At 37.7% G+C, this 19,673-nt stretch overlaps 1 protein-coding gene across 3 annotated transcripts in view; it reads left to right on the plus strand.

The window, feature by feature from the left end:
* LSAMP (limbic system associated membrane protein) overlaps positions 1-19,673 on the plus strand; it is a 648,138-nt gene that overhangs the window by 611,777 nt on the left and 16,688 nt on the right. For 2 of the 3 annotated variants that reach the window (XM_054551477.2, XM_054551478.2), the window contains exon 7: positions 6,334-6,369. The exons of the other annotated variant lie outside the window; for it this stretch is intronic. In XM_054551477.2, the coding sequence (XP_054407452.1) occupies positions 6,334-6,369 (36 nt within the window). The remainder of the gene's footprint in view (positions 1-6,333; positions 6,370-19,673) is intronic. 3 annotated transcript variants of the gene reach the window in all.

Consider the following 19,673-nt stretch of genomic DNA (forward strand, 5'->3'; position numbering starts at 1 on the left):
GCAGATGCCCTCTGAGAAACAGAAGGATGCTAAATGGAGTCACAGGAAAATGATAACACTTGGAATAGAGACACATTTATCAGAATAAGCAAAACAAACCAAAAAGTTAGCCCATGCTGAATCAGAAAGTTCATTTGAACTAAAGGGAAAAGTCCAAAAAAAGTACTATTATTATTTTGGAATAACAAACCACCAAGTTTTTTTTTCTGCACAGATTCTATTGGAAAAACTGGAAATACTATGACCAGAAGAAATGTTTCTATCTTGCTATATTCCATTTAGATGAGCCTTCAAGAAAAAGTATTTTTAGAAAAAAAATCAATTTAAGTGAGAGTTCTCTTGAAATGTAGTGTTAAAGCCATTTTAAAACTCTTTAAGATCCAACTCCATTTATAAAAACAACAACCACAAATGACTCTAACTTCAGCCTTTAGTTTCTCATTCGTAACTCTCATTGACTTCAGTCTGTGACAGTTTGATGAGATACAGTTATACAAATGCTGCCTCCATATGAAGTTTAAAATTAACAACATGTTTACTTGTCTCCAAAGACCAAACATAAGTATTCTTTGCCTCAACTAGAGACATCAATATCCCTAAGATGCTTGAGAATATACTTCTTAAGAACTGTAGTTACCTGATTCATTCCTAACATCAAGGATTCCATAAATGGTGGCGGGAGGTGGGGGGTGCAGGGGGAACCAGCCTCAACTGGGAATTTAAGATTTACCAAATCTAAGTTGACCTGGTTAAGCAGAACAACATGCACTTAAAAACTTAAAAAGAAGGTTGTATAGAGATTAGTAAAGAGAAGATAGAACAATTGGATGAGTTACAGAAAGCAAGCAATTATACATTTGCATTAAAGTATATTTTCTTTCTATTTAACCTAGACTAAGAACTATGCTAATGATATATTTCAAATAATAAATAAAATATCATCTATAGCCTGAGAGAGAGGAAAAAGAAAGAGGTTGGAAGGATGGAATACTTGAGGGAGGAGGGAAAGTGAGCATAGAGTTGGTCAAAGGCAATGAGATACTGCTCATGGTCATGGAAGGTAACATCAAGCCCTACGATACCAATGCCCTATAACAGAAGTCCATTTAAAGGACTTAACCCAGAAAAATTGAGAAATGTCAAGAATCTTACAGAGTTTCTGTTTGTATACTGAGAATCAGGGAATAATCAGACAAGTGTATCCTATCACACTGCCCTTTATGATTTAGTAGAAGTCACCCTCCATTATACATTTGAGGATTGTGTGGTGCAGTGATTAATCATGTACTTCCTGGTGGTCCCACATAGGCACTACCATAGTTGTGTCTTTGGCAGCATGCAGAGGCACCACATGCAACAGTATTTGGTTTAGAATAGATGTCCCACTTTTATGGGAAAGTTAGGAGGTATAATACTTACTGAAAAATAGAATATGAAAGATCATTAAGCTTTGAGGTAAAAAGGAACTATTCAAATTGCAGAATATTGGTGACTCTATTGCACTATTTCTTAGATCCAAGGCCTAAGAACAAACATTTTGGGGGAGAAGCTCTCCTTCTTTTGTAGCAGGAATGACACTCCCTCCACCCATCCACCCATCCACCACCAGTTAGTTTTGCAAGGTCTATTGTTACAACCTGCATAGCTAGAACCTTTTATTTCACAGAGTTCTAAAAGAAAAGAAAGGAAAAGAGAGAGAGGGAGATAAAAGAAAGGAGAGAAGGAAGGAAGGGAGGGAAGGAGGGAAAAAATAACAGTACACGTGTGGGTCAATTGTCTATTACTTACATTCAAATAAATGGGATTAATTGGAAAAAGAAGACACTGTGCAAGTGTCAGCAGAGGTAATTTTCCACAGAACAGAGTCAGGAGGGGAGAAATGCTTGGGGGTAGGCGTCTGTGGCCACGGCCCTGACGGAAGCACTGTGTGGGCAGCGGGGTGCTCTGCTGACCAAGCCAGTCCAGAGAAGAACAGGCAGCTGGTGAGCCTCTGCCAGCCAGCGGCAGCAGCAGGTAGAGACCTAGAGCCAGAGCCCCTGAAGAGTTGGCGATTATTCATCTTCATTGGTGTGTCAGTGCATTTTCAGCCGTATCCACCACAGTGATGAGCTGACTTTCACACAGTGTAAACTTGCGGTCACATGCATACATACACTTCCCCATTCTCTATTCAAATACTGATCTCCAGAGGGGTCAAAATCATGGATTGAGGGTGTAAGAATAACATTGTATTCATAGTAAATTTTTCCTGAGCTGATGGAAGCATTCCTTTCTCATTCTTCTAGTTCTCCACGCATTCAGGCACTGTGTTTGTCAAAGATCTATACTACCTCAGTCGGTATAACCAAGTAATGCCTTGTATATCTTTTTCTTCATCTTTGGGCTAAGCATTACCTTATATTAACGTTTTGAATACATTAATCCAATGGCACAACGTATGGGCAAGGATTCAGCTCCCTAGTCTTTGTCAGACAGGGGGATATGCATGACATAGATGAAAACTTGGACTTCGAGTGATGCCAAGACAAGTTCCACCATCTGCATAAGTAACATAACAGACTGTATTTCCAGACTGATAACTAAAATTCACCCACAAAGGTGATAGATAGGTTTACCTTGTTTTATGCTCTTGTTGAGTTAGATTTAAAATAACGGACATGGAGGAAGAAAGGGTGATGGGTGATAATTTAAATGTTGTCACTTCTTATTAAGTGAGTGCAATGTGCTCTGCAGTATGTACTGGGCTAAATGTTTCACATACATGATCTGATTTTTAAAAATTATATTTTTGTGTCAGAAACGGGTCTTGCTATGTTGCCCAGGCTGGAGTGCAGTGGCTATTCATAGGCATGATTCCACTGCTGATGAGCATAGGAGTTTTGATCTGCTCCATTTCTGACCTGGGCCAGTTCGACCCTCCTTAGGCAACCTGTTGGTCCCCGATTCCTGGGAGGCCACCATATTAAACTTAGTGCAGACACCCAGTCAGCATAGCACACTACAGCCCAGAACTCCTGAGCTAAAGCAATCTTCCCGCTTCAGCCTCCTGAGTAGCTGGGACAACAGGCACGCATCACAACAACCATACTATGTACTTGTGCTTCTCCATTGCATAGAAAAGTTAAGTGACTAGTGCAAGTAAGTAAGGCTGAGCTTGAGATTTAAATTCAGGTAGTCTATTTCAAGAGTCTAGGCCCTAAATCAACACATTATCTGCATTTGTGTATGTGGGCATAAATATTAGGAGATATATCTTGTAAGTTAGGAGGTGAGCAGAATCTATTTTTTTCTCCTTTTTTCACTCAACGAGGCCTTTCCACTGTCTTTATACTGCTCCATCCCTTCCCACCCATGGGCACTGCTTGTGTTGCCTCCCACTTCCATTTTCATTAACTCCAAGTAGCCTGCTACCACCAGGTTAGTTCGATGATTGGCTTCTCTTTGGCATGTTGACGTTCTCAGTGAATATTCCAGCCTAGTAGTCAGCGTTTAGCCTAGTAGTCAGCGTTTGGTCTAGGAGGAGAATAAGGAGGAGAATATTCCCACACATTAAAGAACAATACCACTGATTGATTACCTTCTACTTTAGAGAAATGTGTGGATTATAAAGGTCTTTTGAGGCTTTTGAGTACAAAAGAATAAAAATGCAAAAAAAAAAAAAAATCTACGCTGGGCTTTGCTGCATCCGTGTGTAGGAGGTGTTTTTAATTTTCTTTTTAAACTTTAAAATATCATTAAGTTGTAAAGCCATAGCTGACTAAATTTCAAGTACTATCTGAGTAATCCAGCACTAGAGGGAGTCTTTATAATGAGGGCCTCCCCATTTTCTTTAAAAAGCATTTTGTTATCGGAAAGGCTTGCTGTTTAAACATACAGCACTTGATGATGCTAGTCAAGACTTGGCAAAGCCTAGGCCAAGCACAGTGGCTCAAGCCTGTAATGAGCTCAGGAGTTCGAGACCAGCCTGGGCAACATGGCAAAAACTCATCTCTACCAAAAATACAAAAAATTACCCAGGTATGGTGGCGTGCACCTGTGGTCCCACCTACTCAGGAGGCTGAAGTGGGAGGATTCCTTGAGCCTCAGAGGCAGAAAGCAGTGAGCCAAGATCAGGCCACTGCACTCTAACCTGGTGAACAGAATGAAGACTTGGCAAAACCAGCTACTTTTAGATGCCACACAATAAAACAGCTTAAGCTGCTATCTACCCACATGTAGTTTGAAGCACTAGATGCAAACTCCTTAAGTGCGCTCTGTGGATACATCTCCCCTCCCCTCGCCCACCCACTTAGCAGGTAAGAAACCAAAGCTGAGAGTTAAGAGACCTTGCTAAGAGCCACAGCATATAGTACTAGGGTCAACCTTATAGTTCTGTTCCCGAAATCTCCCAATCAGCTGCTAAGTGTGTTTTCCTCCTCAAGTAGCAGCTGCCAAAGGAGAAGTGCGTAGCACCAAGGGATCTGCCCTCCCTTAGTTTGAAAATCAAAAGTTGGAAAGTTTCTTTTTCCTTATAAGTGGTATTTACTTCACTTTACACTCTCACAAGATCCTACAAACCCTAGCATGAAGTGTAAAACAGCAGCAGAATAATGCTCAAAGAATAAGAATAAAAACTGGGATGGAGAAGCATCTAAGGAAAGATACGTGAATAGGATGGAATTAAGAGAATGAGAATAACTAATGGGGCGTGATAGGCCTAAGACGATGATAACAGGGTGGAGCTAAGACGGTAATAACAAGCTGAGAAGCAGTTGAAAGGCACTGAAAGGAGGGTGGGTGAGATGGTTTAGCAATATAAATGGTCATATGGAAATAAGGGCAGAGTGCATTTACCCAGCTGTGAACAGCATGATAAGAAAATATTAAGCTGAGTCATTTAAACAGTCTGAATAATAATAGTAATAATAAAAATAAAATTCAGTAGAAAGAGTATAATATGGGACAGTGGTCTCCAACTGCTACATAAATGCTAAAAGCAGTTTAGCTATTTATTTTCAAAGCTGGAAACTTAATACCAAATAACCAGTGGAGGCTTAAACCATTTTTCTGCTTGACACTTTTGTAACTAACACACAATTTTTCACTGGGCTGCTGTTGACCTGCCCCATCTTAATGGACTTAGGAAACTTTCATATTTAAGTGACAACTTCAGCCAAGCTGGAGAAAAGCTGACTCTGCAAGGAGACTGAGTTTTCTCAGTGTCCAGATGTATCCAGTGCCCAAAGTGCAGGTAAAATCTACTCTTTTTAAGCATAAGGCACAAGATGGTAGGCTATCAGATTTGAATATGCACATATGCTTTTCTCATTGTGGTTTTGATTTTTGTTGATTTTCATTTCTCATTGGTCTTTATTTAATCAAGCTGCTAGGAGAAACATAGAAAAGTGTGTGCTAATTATGTTACACTAGCACATAATTTGGGAGTTAGCAAATAATACATCCTATCCCTACTATTCCATTCTATATTTCTGAAAAAGCCCCAGAAGAGAATGTAAGCTTAGGTCTTTCATGAGATAAATGAAGGCCACCTTAAATTCTGAACTCTGTCAGTACATTCTATTTATGGTCAGTAGCTTATGTGTGGGACTGTCAGATACTTTTAAGCTAAGACCTCAGTGTTCAAAAGAAAAGTACTACTTATTATATTCAACAGGATGTATCACCAAGCAAATTTGATTGATTGATCAAATTTCGGGTGAGAATGTATTATAAAAAGAGGGGGAATTAAGGAATAGACTAAAAATAAAATTATAACATGCTAAGAATTTATTACCTTGACATTACTCCTATACTGGTATCAGTAATGTAAAGTAAAAACCTGAGGGAAAAGTTGAGCTAGTATTGTCCACAGTAAATTTTTCAAATGCTTGGCTAAAGCTGATGTGAACTATACGGCTTAGAGAGAGGAAAGAATTCTGTAGCTGACACACGTGCATCTGTCATGAGCTAAAGAGACGAGAACCAAGACCAAGATGTATCACCTGAATTTGATCACGATTATAAACACCCTCAACTTCAACTCTCTAAAAGATCTAAAATCTTGGTGGTGGGTTTTTTCCAGTAGGACTCTGTATGTAGGGTTATCACAATCTGATGTTGTCCTCCTATACTAGCTAAACTTTTTAAAGGCTCTGCATTTTTAATTTTGTTAATAAATTTCTTTGATAGTATAATGTTAATAGGAAGTACAGACAAATGTTTTATGAGAGATATGATCCTGTAAGCATGGAAATTCATCTGTTGTATAATTGTTTGAATAACTAAACATGAGAAAGATACATATATATATAATATTTAAAATCTCCATGATGATTACTATTTTTTCCCCTTTAGAACGTGTTTTACCCACAATCCCCCACCCCATTCAAGGTCAGTATGATTTTTATCACTGTAGCTCTCTTCCTGGGTCATTCTCCATCATCTTTAACATGCAAAACACACAATGGGGGGAAAACACATTCAAAAAATTCACATACAATATAAATCATTTTTTTCCCTTAAACCTTTTTTAAAAAGCCAATTAGTTGCTTCCAACACTAGTTGAATAGGCATGGAACAAGACTATTATCTGACTCATCTTCAAATTGCTCAGCAGCTGTGAAGGCAATACTAAACTCAGCAAGCAATTTTTTTCTACAGTCAATATCTATTACAAGGAACTAGGAACTCACATATTTGGGACACAGCCAGTTAAATTCTCTAGCCACAAAAATACCAATTCTCTGACTGACTACCCTCACGGTTGGAAGTTTATACAATCTGAATCTGAAGTCAATGGTATTACTTGTAAAAATTAATGTATATACTGCTAAAGGTTAATCAACTCAACCAGATTATAACAAAGATGTTATTTTTTCTTAAAATCTTGGCCAATTCATGGGTTTTTTTCTTTCCTTTTAAATATACTTGTCTTAGGAAACACAAATGAAAAAAGCAAGATAATCATTCAGAATTCCTTTTCATAAACTTTCTATGCACTCAAATTAAATTTTGCCTCCTACATCATATTTAGATGTAAGGTGCAGCCACAACATTCTAGCTTAAGGCTATTTAAAGGAAAATTGGCAAATAAAATTAAAACAATATAAAAAATCTGAAATGAAACCAACCTACCATTGAAATTAAATTCCAGAAAAGTGATTTGCAAATAGCACTCAAAGACCTGAGAAAAAAACGGAAACTAGGCCATGCGGGGCCTAGCGTGGAAAAAATAAATCCAATTAAGCAAGATTATCATACTCACTATAAAGGCAGTGTGCTCAGAATTAAAGGTAGAAAGCTGCTGTTTTATAAGTTTGAAGATGAATCATGTTTCATTAACATGTGTCCAAACTATAAATTCTTGCAAACTTGTGTGTAGATATTCAGTGTCAATAATGCAATGTTTTGCATGTATATGCATTCACATATGCAAATGTATTTTAATTATTTTTGAACTAAGGATTGCAAGGTTTCAAGGATCAACTAGACAGTTTAATAAGAGTTATTATCAAATTTTAAAAAGAGGACAAGCTATTTTTAGTATGAAAGCTTAGAAGAACTCTGTTGAATAAAAAAAAAATACTTTCCTAAAACAATGAAATCTGTTTCTAATCCCAGCCACTAAAAATAAGACTGTTAAAATGTGCTGTTTTTTAGACTTGACATGATACTTACTGTTCATGGAAAATATCCCATTTTGAATTCCTGACATGCCGCAATTATTTTAACACATTTATGTTCTAGTGTTGCTGCAGAGATTGACATCACTTTATCATGTTGCCGTCTTGCAAATATATTGATATGAAAACACACACATATGCATTTGTACCATTGGATAGCATTTTCAAAGAGGTCATGCCCCATCCGAGATGAGCTTTGTACATTATCACTGTGACTCAAGGTATCCTTTGTGAGAGCAGTTCTGCAGCCACCAACTCAAATATTTATCTGATCACGCATTATGATATATGTAACTTTCAACAAAGTGAAGCCAGACACCATTCACAAAAGACAGCTGTCAGATACTGAAAAACAGTCTGGACTAGGGATGGAACACGAGGGATTTTGTTGAACTTCATATTTCCCACAAACTGAACTGTTGATTGGAGAATGACCCTAGTTTGATTTTACATTGTAGGTAGACTGTAGTTAGCTTTCTTAGATCCAATAGTTTTTAGAGAATATAGTTTATCTTATACTAATACTTTGGTCTTCTGCTAGTGGAAATTGAAAAGCTGTTCATTAAGACTTGGGATGGCTGGCGTGAGAGTTTGCTATACAAAGATAGTCCCCTCCTAAGTTTTCTGTTCTTTACAAGGACTTTAACTTCTTAGGGATTGAATCACTTTTCTTCTCCTCTTTCCAATCGAGGTTAACCCAAGCGAAATGCAGCTTCCCATTGAAAGAAATACTAACAATAGGATGCTTAAGCCTTTTTATGGTGCCAGTTAAGTACCCAAATATCTATGAGAAGCATGCCTCACTGTGGTCATAGCTATAATGCAAGGTATCTTCATTTAATTGAATATCATATATTGTCACCATCTTTATGAACTCTTAAATTTCATTCCTAAAATATCAATTGTCTCTTAGAGATTGGTTGATGTAAAATGGCCTAAAAATTTTAAGGCAATTAATTTTGTTAAGGTGTTTTGAAAGTGGGTGTTTCAAAAGTTACAAAGATTTTTTCTGCCTTCCCATTATGAAAAGGAAAAACTTCTTTCCTAATTTCCAACCTCACAAAGATATATGTTTCATTTCAGCTGCTTTATTGTTAATATCTCTCATTGGAGGATCTTCCCTCCTATCCCCACTCTGCATGGCTCATCAAGATGGCTGGGGATGCACAGCAGAGTCGTAGCAGGAATGCAGTCCTAAACCCCTTCAAGCTGTGATTAAACAAAAACAAGCCTCAATAAATTAAATGCATTTCCCTTGGGTTTCCTTCATCATGTTGCTTGATTTTCTGCAGTGATAGTAATAATACTGGAATTCCACCAACGGGTAATTTATATTGGCTGTGTCCAATCAGAAATTTTCAAATGTCCTTCCCCCATCTGCCAAAAACAAAACAAAATATAAAACCAGCTTGCTTCCCTGCTCCTTAGTTTAAAAGATACAAATAAAATAGTGTTTTATCCTTGATCTGTTTCTGATAGGTGTTTTCTTCCATTAATTTTAATTTAGCTTTATTTATTCTGAAGTGAGTCCGGAATTGCATAAATTTGCATAAATACCTCCTACTATATTGCTGCAGAAAATCCACTGAATTGCAAAATGAGGAAAGAGTCAGCTCTCAATGTCTGGGGGAACTTTTCTCACTTTGTGAGGCTGACATTGTTTCCTGAGGTTTCTGGGTACTGAGCAATGATAACATTTCTCCCCATCACTTTACTTGTGCCTAGCTCTTCTTCATAATGCAAGTGCACCCAGAGACATTCTCATATTGAGGACCGTAGGTTCAGAATGAAGTGTTGAAACCAGCGTCAGAAAATTAAAAAGAAGTGAAACAAGGGGCAAAGACAAGGGCAAACAACCGTTTTGTTTATGTAACTCCCAAGCGAAAAATTCCCTTGAGCGTGGGGCTCTCTGGACTCAATCAGCCTATCCCTTTCTGATCACTGTCACTTTGAAACAAAACAAAACAAATCCTGGAATGTGTCTCACTTGTTTGCCTCCCATCTGATTATTTATCCCAAGTGAACAGCCTTTCCATTCACTAACCCCGTGTGGCAAGTGGGTTTGGGAAATGTTGAGATTATCTTCCAGGTTCAGGCATGGCACCAGGTTTGTTCACAGCTGCTTGCCATTCCATCCCTGTTTTTCCATTGATAAAATGCATTGCACATGGCTGGGTTTGCGTGATTAATACAGCTGTCCAGAGCTTTTTCAGAAAACAAAACAAATCCCCACTCCCAAAATTAAAGTTTAGAAAGAAATTAAAATCCAAACCACAAACAAGCGAGGCTTGCAGAAATCTGAAGTCGTCCTGGCATGTTTTCTCCCTAAGGGAGACTGATGTTCCTACAGGCAGGCCTGGCATCAGAACAGCCATATCCTATCTACAGTTAGAGGAGTGGGCATACCCGCCCTCACCTGGCATTCCCACTAATACGTTCTTGAAATCAAATTCCGAAAGGATGAGAGGTAAAATGGGAGAAAAATTTTGAACATATCCCATGCTGTGAAGATCACTGAATAATTTCCAGTTTCATTTATTTTCTGTAGAATACCATCCTTAGTATTAAAAAGAAAAAGCTTATTTTCAGCTCCTTAATACAACAGTATTTTGCTTTGTTTAATAATGGTAATAATATTAATAATAACAACAGCTAACATACATAATGGCCTTCTCATGTACCATTAGAGTTTTAAGGGCTTTTGGCTGTATTAACTCAACTCCCAAAACCCTAAGAAAGAAACGTGCACCTTTCTCCCACACTTTTTAATGATAAAAGGACACCTACATTTCAACCTACCCCTTATTGCACCCAGGCACGTATACAAATCTATAGTATATTAATAATCACCCTTGTGTATACATTCATGTTCATTAGATATGCATCTTCCCAATGAATTTTAAATGTTCATCTAATTTGTTTTATGTATTACAATGCTTATAACACTCAGTTACTTTAACGTCTGTACATTTTTACAGAATCTATTTTCAAATATGCTTAGCACAGTGAGATGTATGCCCAACTCACAAAGATTTATATGAAAGCATTCATTTTTTAAAAACATGAGCAGAGCTATCTGGCATCGGCACATCTAATTTCACACACTTATTCAGGCTGATTTACATATACACCTCTATTAATCATGGATAATTACTAGCATTGTTACTATAATTCAGTTTTTCCAACTGTGAAATGGGAAAGAAATTATATTTTTCATGCCTACAAGCTCAAAGTGGTATTTTAAATAATATACAAAAGAGAGCTTCAAGTTCCTAGAAAGAAGGCATATTGAATTTAAAATAATCATATTCAGATACACATGTATCTTATAATTTTTAAAAGCACTGATATTTGCAGGTATACTCGTATCATATTGCATGGACATCAGCTAGATATAAGTTCAATGTATTCTTTTTTTTTTTTTTTTTTTTTTTTTAGTTCAATGTATTCTTATTATATTTTGATGTATTATGGATTCTAAAGATTTCTGAAATCCCCACACTGCTAAAGTTTTAATGTAGAAGCATCCTAAGGCCAAATAAAAAATATTTTTCATTATTTTCATACCAATATCATAATATTACATTTAAGAAGAGCTGCAAAATTGCACAGTTCCTGGTTGTGTGGCACACACATATACACTCACACACTTTCAGCAGATGCCCTTCATACACACTACCATATGACTGCCAACCCATCAGCCTAAAGGACCAGCCCTTTTTGCAGTCAAGGGTATGAAGTACGTCCTAGGAAGGATTTCCCTTTTCAAATATGTCTCTCCTTCCCACTGGTTAGCAGAAACAAGGACTTTGTTTCTACGAATAGAATTTAGGCAGACATGTCAGCACCAGTTTACAACAAAATGATTGGCTCTGATTAATACACATGAAAATTATTGAGTTGACCTTCATACCTAATTCCCTGGCTCCTTTATGGGAACAATAGTCTGATTTCCTTCTGATTTTCTTTAGTGGTTAGAGACTCAAGTGGGATAATTGTACCAATATTTCATGTGGAATCAATGGTTCACTCATCAGTCCAATGATTTTGACACAGTGTAATAGGTGAGGTTTTCTCCCCATTTCTATGTCTTATCTCCCCCACCTCTTTACTCTTCCTTCTACTTTGTTTCCTAAACTGTTGTTCTCTCCCCTGCTAAAAGTTGCTAGCAAGAATAAATCCAAAATTTATTCACACCATTATTTAAATGTTCAACAAGGGCTTGGAAGTGTTATTTCTCTCAAAATTTACGTTTAGCTTCAAGCTAAATGACTAAAAATCCTACAGAGTCAATTTAAAGATAGGAGAATGTTTAGTCCTAGAACTCCTTTCTAATGCCTCTTCCTGCTTTTTTGAGTCTGGATCTGCCTGCACCAGTCAGCCTTTCCTGGTGATCTCCCTGTCCTTAATGCCTTGCTGTGCTATTTAGATGTCTAGAGCCAGCAGGGATTTGAAAATTAATATTTTTTTTAAAAAAAATCCAAGCTTCCACTAAATTTTAATTTGATAGAAATATTGCTCTTCTATGAGCTTTATAGAAAAAAAAAATTTCAAAGTAACAGTTACATTTGGGGATTAGGTTTAAGTAATTGGCAGTCTTGTCTTTTTAATTAAAAGGAATAAAGCTGCCTAAGAGGAGCTCAATGAGATTTTGCGCAGAAAATGTTGGCATGCTGCCCCAAAGGGTGAGAAGACCAGGATCTTGATGGACAGAAAACTGACACAGGCTCCTCTGGTCTTTAGAGTGCACGGCGGCACTGCTTGCTCTCGAGTCTGCTTCATGTGCCAGTTAACATGGGCATAGCAGTCGACTGTGAGAAACATTGTTGTGTGTAGACAGGAAGGAAGTCCTTCCTTTGGGAACTTAGTTCTGGGTTCAGAGACTGTATGGAGCGAGAGTCCTTTTTAAAAAGTGGTAGTGCATAGAGGAAACAAATAAACAAAAGCAAAAACAAAAAAACAACAGCAAAAAAAACTCTCCCAAGTATTAAATCATCAAGATAGTCCCAGCCTCTGACAAATGTCTTATCATAACCCAAAAAGTATGAACCTTAATTTTAACCTGTTCCTTGGCTCCTTCCTCTACATTTTCCACCATATTTACCAGGCATTACGTATGCATGTTCTCTTTGACATCTTTCAGACAAAACCAAAGAAAAGGTTTTGATAGTATTGACATTCACTTCTAAACACTGGCTACTAGCCATGCAAGCACCACCAAGCCCTTATCCCACCTATCTGGAGAAAACATCGACTTCTGGACAGGCAAGATACAAATTAAGCTTAGTAACAATTTCCCTTATACAGTCATTCCAGCCTCATGATATTCTTTCATCATCACAAGTTATTTGTAGGTATTAAACTAAACAAGCACCTTGATGGGGAAAAAATCAGTATAAGAGATCCCACCTTACACCTCCCCTTGTATACTGCTGTGAAGAAACACACCTGCCAAGTAAGAACACAGCATGGCATAATGAGTTTGCAATTCCAATTTAAGGTGTTCCTGTGTACTGAGATGTATGATGGGAGTAGGCAGACTACTCACTAGGACTCCATGGAGAATGTCAGCTTATATCCACCACAGATCAGTGGGGGAGAGACCTTACAAGTCATTAATCATGCTTCCTAATTGGACCCTGGGGAGCCAAGCACTGCCATAGTTTACTCTATAGTTTCGCTTATCACTGTGCTGATTGTAAAAGAAAATGCTCCCCACATCTCTGTAACACATACGTATGATTAGCACCCAGACATTACCACTAACATAGTCTCTTTACTATCAGTCACAGCTAATAGTTCATTCTACTTTTTATCTGCCCCATACTCGCAATAAAGATTCTCACTTAAGCACCCACCTTCTAAACCTCGGAATCTCAGTATGACCTTTTTAACTGCCTAAAAAGCCTAAAAAAACATTTGGGGGCAATAGTAGCATCCTGTAGAAAAAAAAAAAGTAGTAGAAGGTAACCGTGCCTTGGCCAAGTGTCCATTCTGTTTACCATCCCATGCTCTTTAGTTCACACAGCAGCAAGCATTCCCAGCCATGTTTTATGTTGGAAATTTGCTTGGCCATTCTACAGTGGTCTTTCAACTATACCTGTGGGTTTTGTATGAGTTGGAAGCTGGGGATGTTTGGAGAGCAGAAATAGCTAGAAACAAAACAAAGCAAACAAAATGAAACCAAGCAGTAACTTGCACTTCTCTGTTGAATTGCAAGCTAGAGTAACTTGGGAAATTTGTTTTATTTTTCTCCCTTGAAGTTCCAGAACACAGGTAAGTTTATCGCTGACAGCTGTTAAGTGCAGCAGCGCTAAAAAAAAAAAACAACAACAAACAGACGGAATGATCCCATTAATTGGAGGCTGGTCTTCCGTTGGGGGATCAACCTTCCCATTCTAACTCGTAAATAGTATGATTTTTTTGTTCTGTATTTAGATGTACTCTCCACTTGCTCTTGCCTTTGCTTTGTAGAGTTTCTTTTAGAGGTCACGTTTTCTTTTCATTATGATTTCTAATCATTAGGAACACAAGAAAGAGGTTTCATTCTTGATAGGCAGTTAAAACCCATTTTTTGGCACAGGTTAAGTTAATTTGACATGCACAATATCTTGATGACACCATTCATTTACTCAAAGAAATATCTTAGTATTTGCTCTGAGCTGGGTTTTGGGGATGACAAAGGAGAATGAAGCAGGTACAGCCTCTGCACTAAGACAGTTTACAGACCGAATGGAGAAGTACTTAATGAACTAAGCAACCACAGCAAACTTTAAGTCCATGTAAAGATAACTGTGAGGTGTTTGGGGAGAACAAACCAGGGCACATTAGCTAGTCTGGGCTGATGGGGGAAGACTTCCAGGTGAAAGTGAAGTTTAAAAGACAGAAAGAGGCCAGGCGCAGTGGCTCATGCCTGTAATCCCAGCACTTTGGGAGGCTGAATCACAAGTTCAGGAGATCGAGACCATCCTGGCTAACACGGCGAAACCCTGTCTCTACTAAAAAATACAAAAAATTAGCCGGGCGTGGTGGCGGGTGCCCGTAGTCCCAGCTACTCAGGAGGCTGAGGCAAGAGAATGGTGTGAACCCAGGAGGCGGAGCTTGCAGTGAGCCGAGACTGCACCACTGCACTCCAGCCTGGGTGACAGATCGAGACTCTGTCTCAAATAAAAAAAAAGAAAAGAAAAGAAAAAAGACAGAGAAGAAGCAGGGGTAAGAGAAGGACAACCCAGTACCTGCAAAGGTCTAGAATCCAGAAAGAACTTAACTCACAGGGATCCACTATAAAGCCTAATAAATTTTTTAAATCTAGAAAAATAATATTTTTTACCTAATAGTTTATCCTCTCTTGCATCTGGCCTGTTTACAAAAAGAAATAAACGTAATAAACCAGTGGAATTAAAGGTGAGGAATTTCTATAATTTACAACAATGTATGTACATTTCAGAATAGCTAGAATACTTCAAATATTTCTATATTTCTAGCATAAAGAAAATATAGATATTTAATGTGATGGATATCCCAATTACCCTGATTTGATGTTTATACCTTATACGAATATATCAAGTTTAAAAAATAAAGATAATTTCTAGAAAAATAAAAATAAAGGTTAGAGATTGGGCATTTTCACCTATATTACACTCAGGACCAGGAAGAGCACTTGTGGGCTTAATTGTATAGACACACATGGATATTATGTACTGTGTGGTAGGTAGCAGTATTTAGGTTTAGCTTTCTGGAGGATACTGACAGCCTGTTATTTAGCAGAATGTCTAGAGAAAACTTGCAGCTTTTCAGTAAGGAGGTTTGATGGTAGGTTTTTATTTTAGTTGTAGAAATAGGTTGTAAGGAGTCATCAGTATTTTCAGAGAGTTGCACAAGAACCTGACTATAATGTTATATTTGGAGTCACTGACATAGCAGGAGTTACAGACAAACCAAACTTGTTATTGAAGCATTCTGGAACTCCAAGGAATAATGTTGCTGGAAGTAGTCCAAAGCAGAACTACATTTACCAAGTTCTGCACTGCAGTGGTTAGTGCAATAGAGGTAGGTCCAAGGGTGACTCAGAGCATACCAACATTTTTTTAATCCCTTATCTCCTTATTTCCAGGAGCTTTAAAAACCCTGGGAAATCTCACAAATTCACTTGTTATCTTTACATTCAAATTCTGCAGGCCAGTTACCTCGTTTCATGGTATTTGAATGGTTTTGATTTTAAAACATACAAAATGAAAGGGCACATTACATTGATTAAAGATGGTCTTGCATGCCTTAGGATTTTGAATTTAAAATGTATTCTAAAATAAATCAGAAATTCACAATTTGGGACTGGAAAATAGAAAGTGAGGAGTAAGACCAGAAAGAATGTAAATCTCTGGAGACCTATCCAAACCTGTGTTTTTAATCTTTCTTACCCAGTCAGATAAATGAAAGTACAGAAGTCTTTAGAGTATACATAAAATTTATGTTTTTAAACTCAAATATGACATATATAATCTATTTTATGTTTTAGCAACTAAGAAGAATCAACAACTAAGTAGATTTAGGTCCGGAAGCTAGTTCTTTCTTTTTTTTTAGACGGAGTCTCGCCCTGTCACCCAGGCTGGAGTGCAATGACTCAATGGTATGATCTCTGCTCACTGCAACCTCCGCCTCCTGGGTTCAAGCGATTCTCCTGCCTCAGCCTCCAGAGTAGCTGGGATTACAGGCGCATGCCACCATACCCAGCTAATTTTTTGTATCTTTAGTAGAGATGGGGTTTCACCATATTGGCCAGGCTGGTCTCGAACTCCTGACCCCATGATCCGCGCGCCTCAGCCTCCCAAAGTGCTGGGATTACAGGCATGAGCCACAGCAACTGGCCTGGAATATAGTTCTTTATTAAATGAGTTGGCTGGTCTCTTAATTACAACAAAGATCAAAGGGCCAAGTTGCACCCACAGACAAGGGCCAAGGTGCATTTTAGGCACAAGGGCAGAGAAACCTGTTCTTTAAGACAGAAACTGCATGTCTAGTCCTGAGTACCTTACTGACAGCTGATCCAAATAAATTTACTTCTGGGATTTATCTAATCTTACACATATTTTCAGGTGGCATAGCCCAGAGAAACCCCTTTATTAAACTTAGCCTCTTTGGCATTCTGGAACATTTCAATTCATTGATTATTAAAAACTAAACCTCTCAGGCTAAATAAGAAACTCTCAAAATGTAAGAAAGCTGACTTGGTGCAAGAGACTTAAGAAAGCATTCTCTTTATGTTGAGAGTGTTTAGTGAGACTGCTCTTTCTGTAACAATCCGTATCACCATTGAGCAAAGCCCATAATGGTTAAAGTCAAATCATGCACCTATATTTACTTTATATGACAATACCCAGTACATTAAGCCTCTGGTCAGCAGGACCTCATCAACCTGGATGATAACTTCTTTTTATTGCATTGCCATTTCATGCTGTTAAGACCATGTTGCTTTGGAAATTAGGACTTACCCATCTTAGCTTCTCTTTTGCTTTACTATATGGTATCTCCCAACTGAAAAATGGAGAAAAAAATTTATTCTCCTTGTAATGTTGTCAAACTAATGCCAATGCCAAATAATCAGAAAGTGATTATTTCCTTTTCTCCACATTTAAAGGTTTTTTAAAAAAACGCATTGATTTGTTTTTATAAATAGTTTTCTATTCTGATAATAAATGTTATGCATTCTCATTATGGAAGAATTTGAAAAATATGAAACTATAAAGAAGAAAACAAAGCTCCTATGTAATCCCTCTCCTTAGAGATAACACCATTAATGCAATATAAACAAATGTTTTGTCTGAATGTTTGAGCTGCCAGTGTACTATAGAATGTTCAAGTTAAAAACATAAAATGTCTTTTACTTTTCCATGCTCTCAGAAGCTGGGCATGTTTTTGTTATTCGTTCAAGGTTATAGCAGAGGCAGGCCCAGGAGCTGCCCTCCTACCTGGGCCAGGGTGCTCTCCACAGTGATGTGCACACCCAAAGTGCTTTCAGGTCTAAGTCAAATATTGACTCACAAGGGATTTCCCTCATGCACCTCCAGGATCCTCAGTAAGGGTCCTCCTTTCAGATGTGGGGGCTCATATGTTCTCTCTCCAAGTTGGCACATTAATATTGTCCCTTTAATAGATGTGTTCTTTTTTAATGCAATGACAATTTAAGCATTTTTTTCAAATTCTATTCACTATAGAATATTTGATATAAGGAGTGAGGCCCAAATATTTTATTCACATTTTTCAACAAGAAATTATACCAGCATTATTTTAGTTTGGTTTCATTCATTCATTCAATGAGGAATTAACACCATCTGTCTAGGGCTGCAGTATTCTGGTACTGTCTGCTCATGCCTATGTCATTATTTACTCTGACAGAGCATCAAACTGAAGTCCATTTCTAATCACAGACAACTATAAAGAAGAAAAGCCTTTAGCGGTATTTGAAAGTAAAGTGTAGCATTCCTTGCTGGCCCAAATCTAGCTAAGGGAGGCCAACTTCCTTTTTCAAATATTGATGACATGCTAAGATTGCTTAGTTTTCTCAGCTGGTTTGATGTATTCTCTTAGTCATGAGGGCAATAGTCCACCTATTAACTAAGAAAATAGGAAGGCCGGGGGCAGTGGGTCACACCTGTAATCCCAGCTCTTTGGGAGGCCAAGGTGGGCAGATCACCTGAGGTTGGGAGTTTGAGACCAGCCTGATCAACATGGAGAAACTCCCTCTCTACTAAAAATACAAAATTAGCTAGGCATGGTGGTGTATGCCTATAATCCCAGCTACTCGGGAGGCTGAGGCAGGAGAATTGCTTGAACTTGGGAGATGGAGGTTGTGGTGGGCTGAGATCGGGCCATTGCACTCCAGCCTGGGCAAAAAGAGCGAAACTCTGTCAAAAAAAAAAAAAAAAGAAGAAGGAAAGAAGGAAAGAAAGAGAAAGAAAGAAAGAAAGAAGGAAGGAAGGAGAGAAAGAAAGAAAGAAGAAAGAAAAGAAGAAAATAGGAGGAATCTTAAGGTTTGGATTCAAATCCATTTCTCTATTTTGACTCTTTTCTTACTTCACTAGCCCCAGAATGAGTACTCTGACTCTCAGAAAACATTATTCTAGAAATATTTGACATTGAGGTTTATACAACATGAATATCATACATGGGAGAAAATCAAAAGCTCTAATAATTCAAATAGGAATCACAAGGCAAATACTTTTCTATGGCAAAAGAAAAAAATAATATTTGCGAGTACAAGCTGCTAATCCCTAAAGCCTCTGAGTGAAGAAATCTGTGAGAAAGAAATTAATAGCTTTCAAAGTGTGGCTTGAAAATTGAATTAATAAAAATTGCTCCCTTTTAAGCCACTATAATTATAAAGGTTTTATTTTTCAAAAATTTGGCCAATAAATAAATAAATAAACAAAAGTCAGAGGGCAAAATTCATAAATTTCCGTGGCAGAATCTTACAAATGTTATGCCTCAGGTCCTTGGCATCAGTGAGGAAGCAGCAGCAGGTATGATCTCCTCCTCTGTTTCTTTTATTACATTTCTTAATAATTTTAACCCCGCCCCTATCTGCAATTTCCAGGAACTGGAGGATAAAATCCCTATTGAATTTGGACCTCTTCCTGTCTCACTTCTGCAAACACACACTCTTACTAACTCTGGCCCAGAATTTTTAAAGTGCCATTAATTATTCATATGTCATTTTCAAAACCTGCAGCACATCAGAGGGTTGGCCTTATAGAAAGACTTATGTCACACACATAGAGACAATGTTCACGCACATAGAGATAATGTTTTCTTTTTCAAATGGGTGCAGCAGGTTGAAAAATAAGACATTTGTGTTCAAGTAAATACCCTAGAATTAGAACAACTGTGCAAACAATATAAACTCCCCAAACTCTACATTACCTACATGTGAATGCGGATGAACTCTTATAAGTAGAGGATTAGAGAAAAGTTGTCAAAAGTCAAGATTCAACGCACTAAACGTCAATTGTTTTCCTT

This window comes from Pongo abelii, chromosome 2, assembly GCF_028885655.2.
Source record: "Pongo abelii isolate AG06213 chromosome 2, NHGRI_mPonAbe1-v2.0_pri, whole genome shotgun sequence".
Classification (NCBI taxonomy): Eukaryota; Metazoa; Chordata; class Mammalia; order Primates; family Hominidae; genus Pongo; species Pongo abelii.